Source organism: Colobus angolensis, unplaced genomic scaffold (assembly GCF_000951035.1).
Source record: "Colobus angolensis palliatus isolate OR3802 unplaced genomic scaffold, Cang.pa_1.0 Scaffold75, whole genome shotgun sequence".
Lineage (NCBI taxonomy): Eukaryota > Metazoa > Chordata > Mammalia > Primates > Cercopithecidae > Colobus > Colobus angolensis.
The window spans coordinates 5,351,835-5,360,860 of NW_012121265.1; the positions used below are offsets into that span (position 1 = coordinate 5,351,835).

Here is a 9,026-nt window from a genome sequence, read left to right on the forward strand (position 1 = left end):
GAGACCATCCTGGCTAACACGGTGAAACCCCGTCTCTACTAAAAAATACAAAACACTAGCCCGGCGAGGTGGCGGCACCTGTAGTCCCAGCTACTCGGGAGGCTGAGGCAGGAGAATGGTGTGAACCCGGGAGGCGGCGCTTGCAGTGAGCTGAGATCTGGCCACTGTACACCAGCACGGGCGACAGAGCGAGACTCCGTCTCAAAAAAAAATGTAAAGTTCAAATCCAACAAAAACAGGCACCAAAGAATTTAATAATTCAAGAGTTTTCAAATCTCTCTACAACTCTAATCCTGTATCTAGTCCATTGTAAACTGATATAAAGGAGCTTGACTAGTAGATAACATTAACAAATACAGATCATTTCACTTTGTGATCAGTGATATTGAGAGGAAATTGCAGAATTACTTGAAAGGACTACTGCGGTTACATACTGGAAGTATAGATGACAGTGTGAGATTGGGAGCAGGAAGATGATGGGTTAGATGTGGTGACAACAGGAGATACAGACTTGCCTGTTTTCATCCTTGGAGGAGGTTTACCACTGCCTTCAGAGTTGGCTTATTGCAGTGACAGCTGATGGAAACATGTTTGGTGTGTCACCAGACCAGTGATTTACCCTCAGCCTCTAAAGACCCTAGTATACTGAAAATAGGATCCTTTTCACCTTTCTTTGTGGTACTTGATCTTCAATAAAGAAGATAAAGTGTGTGTGTGTGGTGTTTTTTTCCTATTTTTTTTTTATGTGTGCAAAGCTTGGGGACAAATCCACTTACCTGCTCTGGAAGTGAGAGTCTCTGGCTTGTTTTTCTTCACATTTGACTCATATTTCTTCCATATTTTCCTGAAGCGCGTAGCTAAGTGAAGTGTCTAAAGGAAGAATTGTTTAAAAAGAAGAAAATTCCTAATTAAATAGGACTCTCTAGAAATGCATGTTATTAAATACACACAGAAAAAAGTACTAGATTTTTGAAGTTCTAAGTTTCATATCTGTATTAGTCCATTTTCACACTGCTTTAAAGAACTATCTGAAACTGGGTAATTTATGAAGAATAGAGGTTTAATTGACTCACAGTTCCACAGGCTTAACAGGAAGCATGACTGGGAGGGCTCAGGAAACTTAAAATCATGACAGAAGGCAAAGGGCAAGCAAGCACGTCTTACCTTAGCAGAGCAGGAGAGAGAGAGAGAGAGCGCAAACGGGGAAATGCCACACACTTTCAAACCATCCAGTCTCCTGAGAACTCACTCACTTCTTCTTCTTCTTCTTCTTCTTCTTCTTCTTCTTCTTCTTCTTCTTCTTATTATTATTATTATTATTTTTATTTATTTTTTTTTTTTTGAGACAAGAACCTTGCTGTGTCGCCAGGCTGCAGTACAGTGGCATAATCTAGGCTCACTGCAACCTCCATCTACCCGGTTCAAGCAATTCTTCTGCCTCAGTCTCTCGAGTAGCTGGTATTACAGGCATGAGCCAGCATGCCTGGCTCATTTTTGTATTTTTAGTGGTGATAGGGTTTCACCATGTTAGCCAGGCTGGCCTCGAACTCCTGACCTCGGATAATCTGCTCGCCTCGGCCTCCCAAAGTGCTGGGATTACAGGCGTGAGCCACCATGCCTGACCAAGAACTCACTCACTATCAGAAGAACACCACGGGGCAGATCCACCCCCATGATCCAGTCGCCTCCTACCAGGCCCTTTCCGCAGTACATAGGGATTACAATTTGAGATGAGATTTGGGTGGGGACACAGAGCCAAACCATGTCGGCATCATTTTAATGTCTTAATCTTTATTATTCATGAAAGATATCAACAGATTTTCTTATGAAAACTAAAGCACCAAGGAGTTTTTGACAAAAATACTGTGGATTGCTTTTCTCTTTTGTTTTATTCTGTTTTAGGATTGTGAATTTTTAAATTAATTTGATTTTAGTGTACAACTTTGTTTCTTTGGTGTTACAGGAATTCCTTACAGTGAACACAGCAGCTACCTAGAAATGAAGCGCTTTGTCCAGTGGCTGAAGCCCCAGAAAATCATACCTACCGTAAACGTTGGCACCTGGAAATCTAGGAACACAATGGAGAAATATTTTAGAGAGTGGAAATTGGAAGCCAGATATTGATGATACCTCCAAGTATTCAGTAGTAGTTGTAGCTCGGATGTAGCTTGTTAGTAGTTAAATCTATAGAGATATGAACTGCACTTTGTGTGGAAAAACCAGATAGTTTACTTTCTCATTTATGTTTGAACAACATGTTCATGGTGCTGAATGCCTCTCAGTGTCATCAAGGATAACTGAAACTGGGTCTCCCTGGGACCCTTAATTTCTTGTCCCCCTGCCCTCCATGGGCAGTTATATTCTGCATCAAGCCTTGGAAGAGGAAGCAGAGGCAGATTCAGAGACCAGGGATTAATGATGATTAATAAACTAGATGGAAGTATTATATATATAAGTAATTATGTATCTTTAAAATTATGAGATGAAACTTTTATATGACATGCATACCTAAATAAAATTAATATAAAATTTGTTCTAGTGTCTTTCGGTTTTTTTGTTTTGTTTTTAGTAGACTTTATTATTTCTTTATCTATTTATTTTTGAGATGGAGCCTCGCACTGTCACCTGGGCTATAGTTCAATGGCTCACTGCATCCTCCACCTTCCGGGTTCAAGTGGGTCTCCTGCCTCTGCCTCCCGAATAGCTGGTATTATAGGTGCCTGCCACCATGCCTGGCTAATTTTTTTCTTTTTGAGACGGAATGTCTGTCGCCCAGGCTAGAGTGCAGTGGTGCGATCTCGGCTCACTGCAAACTCTGCCTCCCGAGTGCACCCCATTCTCCAGCCTCAGCCTCCCGAGTAGCTGGGACTACAGGCGCCCACCACCACCCCTGGCTTATTTTTTGTATTTTTAGTAGAGACGGGGTTTCAGGATGGTCTCGATCTCCTGACCTTGTGATCTGCCTGCCTTGGCCTCCCAAAGTGCTGGGATTACAGGCGTGAGCCACTGTGCCCAGCCCAAGACTTTATTTTTTAGAGCAGTTTTAGGTTCACAGCAAAGTTGAGTAGAAGGTACAGAGATTTCCCTTATACTTACTACCACCCGCATGTGCTTAGCTCCCCCGTGATCAACATTGCTCACCTGAATGGTACGTTTCTCACAATAGATGAGCCTACGTTGACACATAGTCACTCAAAGTCCACAATTTACATGAGGGTCACTCTTGGTGTTGTACATTCCTTGGTTAGTATAATGTATAATGACACACATCCCCCATTGTAATATCCTGCAAAATTTTTGCTATCCCAAAAATCCTTGTTCTCTGCTTATTCATACTTCCATCCCCCAAAACCCCTGGCAAGCAGTTATCTTTTTGCTGTCTCCATAGTTTTGCTTTTTCCAAAATGTCATGTAGTTGGAATCAGACAACAGGTATCCTTTTCAGATTGGTTTTTTCACTTTGTAATATACATTTAAGGGTCTTCCATGTCTTTTTGTGGCTTGATAGCTCATTTCTTTTTAGCGCTGAGTACTATTCCTTTGTATGGATGTATCTCAGTTTGTTTATCCATCACCTACTGAAGGAAATCTTGATTGCTTCCAAGTTTTGGCAATGAGGAATAAAGCTGCTATAAACATCCTGATCCAGGTTTTTCTGTGGGCTGTTTTCAACACCTTGGGTGAATATCATACTACCCAGCAACCTCAATCCTTGATAAGAGTATGTTTGGTTTTATAAGAAAGCACCAAAATGTCTTCCAAAGTGGCTATATAATTCTATATTCCCACCCGCAACTAATGAGCGTTCCTGTTGCTCCACATCTTCACTAGCACTTGGTGTCAGTTTCCTGGATTTTGGTCATTCTCTTAGGTGCATAGCGATATCTCCTTTTTGTTTTCATTTGCATTTCCCTAGTGACATATGATATGGAACATCTTTTCATATGCTTATTTGCCATCTATATATCTTCTCTGATGAAGTGTCTGTTCAGATCTTTGGCTCATTTTATAATCGGGTTGTTCATTTTCTTATTGTTGAGGGTTTTTTAATTTGTATTTTATTTTTTCTTATTTAAAAAAATTACAGTACTTTGAGTTGCTGTTTTATGTTTTTTTTTTTTTTTTTAAGAGATGGGGTCTCACTAGGTTGCCCATGCAGGAGTACAGTGGCTATTCACAGGTGCAATTATAGCACAGTACAGCCTCAAACTCCTAGCCTCAAGCTGTCCTCTTGCCTCAGCCTCTGGAGTAGCTAGGACTCCTGGAGCATGTCACTGTACCTGGTTATTGTTGAGTTTTGAGAGTTATTTATATATTTTGGATAATAGTCCTTTATCAGATGTATCTTTTGCAAATATTTTCTCCCAATTTGTGTCTTGTCTACTCATTCTCTTGGCAGTGTACAATGTCTTTTTTTTTTTTTTAAGACTGAGTTTCCCAATTTGACCCAGGCTGGAGTAAAGTGGCATGATCTCAGCTCACTGCAACCTCTGCCTCCTGGGCTCAAATGATTCTTCTGCCTCAGCCTCCCAAGTAGCTGGAATTATAGGCGCCCACCAACACGCCCAGCTAATTTTTGTATTTTTAGTAGAGATGGGTTTTTGCCATGTTGGCCAGGCTGGTCTCGAACTCCTGACCTCAGGCGATCCTCCTGCCTCGGCCTCCCAAAGTGCTAGGGTTATAGGCATGAGCCACCGTGCCTGGCCTACAGTGTACAATGTCTTTTGCAGAGCAGAAGTTTTTAATTTTAATGAAGTCTGTCTTATCGATTATTCCTTTCATGGATCATGCCTTTGGTGTTGTATTTAAAAATTCATCTCCATACCCAAGGTCATCTAGATTTTCTTTTATAATGTCTCCTAGGAGTTTTATTGTTTTGTGTTGTACACTTAGATCTGTGATCCATTCTGAGTTATAGTGTAAGGTCTGCTTCTAAATTTATTATTTGGCATGTGGATGTCCAGTTGTTCCAACACCATTTGTTGAAAAGACTATCTTTTCTCCATTGCATTACTTTTGTTCCTTTGACAAAGATCAGCTAACTATGTTTATGTGGGTCTATTTCTGGACTCTTTAGTCTGTTCCATTGATTTATTTGTTATTTCACCAATACCACACTCTCTTGATTATTGTAGCTTTATAATAAGTCTTAAGTCAGGTAGTGTCAGTTCTCTTTTTTCTCCTTCAGTATTACATTCACTTTTCTTGGTCTTTTGCCGCTCCATATAAACTTTAGAATCAGTTTGTCACTATCCTCAGAATAACTTGATGGGAGTTTGATTAAGATTGTACTGAATCTATAGATCAAGTTGGGAAGAACTGACATCTTAACAATATTGAGTCTTCCTACCTATAAACATGGAATGTTTTCATTTATTTAGTTCTTCTTTGATTTATTTCATCAGAGTTTTGTAGTTTTCCTAATACAGATCTTGTGTACATTTTGCTAGATTTATACCTAAGTATTTCATTTCTTTTCTGCTAATGTAAATTGTATCGTGTTTTAAATTTCAAATTGCACTTCTTCATTGCTGGTACGTAGGAAAGCAACTGGCTTCTCTATATTAACTTGTATTCTTCAACCTTTGTATAATCTTGATTTCCTATATAGACAGTTATGTCATTTGTGAACAAAGATGGTTTTATTTCTTCGTTCTCAATCTGTATACCTTTTACTTCCTTTTCTTGACATTGCATTAACTAAGAGTTCCAGTATAATATTGAAAAAGAGGGATGAGAGGGGACATCTTTGCCTTATTCCTAATATTAGTGGGAAAGCTGCTAGTTTCTCACCATGAAATATGATGTTAGCTTTAGGGCTCCTTTTAGATATTCTTTATTAAGTTGAGGAAGTTACCCTCTATTCCTAGTTTACTGAAAGGTTTTATAATGAATGGGTGCTGGATTTTGTAAAATGCTTTTTTTTTTGCATCTATGATCTTGTGACTTTTCTTCAGTCTTTTGTTGTGATACATTAGGTTATTTGATTTCAAACGAGCTTTGCATACCTAGGATAAATCCCACTTGATTATGATTTATAACTCTTTACACACTGTTGGATTTGCTGTAATATTTTGTTAAGGGTTTTTGTATCTATGTTCATAAGAGATATTGGTTTATAGTTTTCTTATAATCACTCTGTCCAATTTTGGTAATACGGTAATGCTGGTCTTTTACAATGAATTAGGGAGTATTCCTCTGCTTCTGTCTTCTGAAAGAGATTGTGAAGAATTTGTGTAATTTCTTCCTTAAATGTTTAGTAGAACTCACCAGTGAACTGATCTGAGCCTGGGACTTTATGTTTTGGAAGGTTGTTCATTATTATTATTATTATTATTATTATTTTTATTTTTATTTTTATTTTTTTTTTTGAGACGGAGTCTCGCTCTGTCGCCCGGGCTGGAGTGCAGTGGCCTGATCTCAGCTCACTGCAAGCTCCGCCTCCCGGGTTCACGCTATTCTCCTGCCTCAGCCTCCGGAGTAGCTGGGACTACAGGCGCCCACCACCTCGCCCGGCTAGTTTTTTTGTATTTTTTAGTAGAGACGGGGTTTCACCGTGTTAGCTAGGATGGTCTCGATCTCCTGACCTCGTGATCCGCCCGTCCCGGCCTCCCAAAGTGCTGGGATTACAGGCTTGAGCCACTGCGCCCGGCCGGTTGTTCATTATTAATTGAATTTCTTTAATTGATATGGGCCTATTCAGATTGTCTATTTCCTCTTGTGTGAGTTTTGACAGGTTGTGTCTTTTAAAGAATTGGCTCATTTCCTTGAGGTTATCGTTTGTTTTATTTTTGGATTTTAGGATTTATAGCTGTGACATTCATGAAATTTTATAGAATCTCAGTGAAAATAATTCAACTTGTGGCTTTGAACAAGACAATTCAAAAAGCTTAGATAATCGCCCAATAGAGGAGGCAGAAAAGTTTGCCTGTTTATCTGAATTATTCAACTTAAAACACCAGATAACTAAAAGTTTAATTTGCAGTGTTTCATATAAAGTGAGATTATGTAATTTATTTATGTATCCTAATCTCTCCAACATAGATGGAATAGTTGATCCAAAGTGAAAATTTGGGGCCAATGCATATTAAAGATCTTTTTATATGGTCTAAATAAGACAACAGCTAGTAAAATGAATGTATGCATGTGTGTATTTGTGCATTCTTGCATTAGCTCTAGCAATGAAATTAAGGACTTTAATGTTTTCATAGAAATAGTCATGGAAATTTTTCAATAAAAATCAGAAGGATAGTATTCTCCATGAACTTTATTTCATGGGTTTGGATTTTACTTTGTAGAGGTAAGAGTTATGGGGGATCACATTTAGAAGAACAAAAGCGTTTAGGGGGACACAGTGGTAGTGTTTATGTTCTCAGTTAACTTCAATTACAAATTTAAAATATTTTAGACTGTTTTGAGGTTTTAAACTTTTTGTAAGCTATTAAGAGTTATCATTAGAAAAACTTTATATTGTCTGTGATTATAGATATTCTTAACATAGGGGAGATAGTGAAGTCGTCTGGGGTTATTTTTATTTATTAATTGAATGATTTTTCCCACTAGAATTGTCATTTTTCATTGGTAAAAAGATTTTTCATGATTTTAAATGTTTTTGAAAATCCTAGCATGTTATTTTAAGAGCAGCCTCAGCCTTTTTATTATTCTGTGCAAAAACATCTTTCTACGTGAACTTCATCATTTGTGGCAGCTTGGAATAATGTCCCACTATTGCTAGAAATGTAAAACCTCATTTAAGGGACATACCAAATAGGATTATAAATAAGTCACAACCACAACTAAACTTTTCTAGGTTCTATTGACAGCATATATTGAAATTCCTAGTTCTGATACAACATTTTGGTAGGTAAAAATTTTCCATTTTTAAGTGAAATGAAAGAAAAAGAAACCTACCACGAACCCAAAATATCTGGCAACTCTTAACATCCTAAAATATGTGAAGAGAAGGGGAAGTAGAATCAAGCCAACGTAGGGGAAATGTTTTGCTTTATATTTACTTGGAACTTTTCAGAAAGTTTTTTTTTTTCTTTTTTTAGATGGAGTCTCGGTCTGTTGCCCAGGCTGGAGTACAGTGGCTCAATTTCAGCTCACTGCAACCTCTGCCTCCCAGGTTCAAACAATTCTCCTGCCTCAGCCTCCCAGGTTCAAGCAATTCTCCTGCCTCAGCCTCCCAAGTAGCTGGGACTACAGGCGCACGCTGCCAGGCCCAGAGAGTTTTTTGTATTTTAGTAGAGTCGGAGTTTCACCATGTTGTCCAGGCTGGTTGTGAACTCCTGAGCTCAGGCAATTCGCCAGCCTTGGCTTCCCAAAGTGCTGGGATTACAGGCGTGAGCCGCTGCGCCTGGCCTTCAGAAAGCTTCTTTACAAGCTTATTTGACATTGAACATTGTATTACCAGGTGTAGTGACACTTGAAAGGCTGATTACAAATTCATTTAACTTTGATCTAATGGGAAAACCTCTCCCACTTAATGTCAATGCCTTTAACATTTAAATTATCACTTATTCTGTATTTACTAATGTACCTAAATATGAAATTTCTCTTTTGGAAACAAATTTAATTTTAACTTTAATTTTAAATTTCACTTAAATTTAAAAATTAAATGAGTTGTATTCCCATGGATCAAGTGCATCCAGAATTTCCTTATTCAGTCTTGAATAACCATCAATAACTGCACTAAGGAATTAAGAAAATACTCTTCGGGTGCTAATCTCTAATCTGTCTTAAAACAGTGTCGATATTAGTTTGTAACTTACTGTTTTATTTTTATTCATTTAGTTCATTTGGTATTGATCTTAGAAAAATGATACTGTTGGTTGTGTCCCCACCCAAATCTCATCTTGAATTGTAGTTTCCATAATCCACATGTGTCCTGGGAGGGACCAGGTGGAGATAATTGAATCCTGGGGCTGGTTTCCCCCATCCTGTTCTCATGATAGTGAGTTAGTTCTCACGAGATCTGATGCCTTTATATGGGGCTTCGCCCCTTCACTGGGCACTCATCTTCT

At 38.4% G+C, this 9,026-nt stretch overlaps 1 protein-coding gene across 2 annotated transcripts in view; it reads left to right on the top strand.

Annotated features, from left to right (window-relative positions):
* The window catches only part of DCLRE1A (DNA cross-link repair 1A), a 19,680-nt gene extending 17,147 nt beyond the window's left edge, over nucleotides 1-2,533 (top strand). For both annotated transcript variants that reach the window (XM_011927849.1, XM_011927847.1), the window contains one exon: nucleotides 1,964-2,533. In XM_011927849.1, coding sequence (XP_011783239.1) covers nucleotides 1,964-2,124 — 161 coding nt within the window. In that variant the 3' untranslated portion in view covers nucleotides 2,125-2,533. The remainder of the gene's footprint in view (nucleotides 1-1,963) is intronic.
* Nucleotides 2,534-9,026: the final 6,493 nt, after the last annotated feature.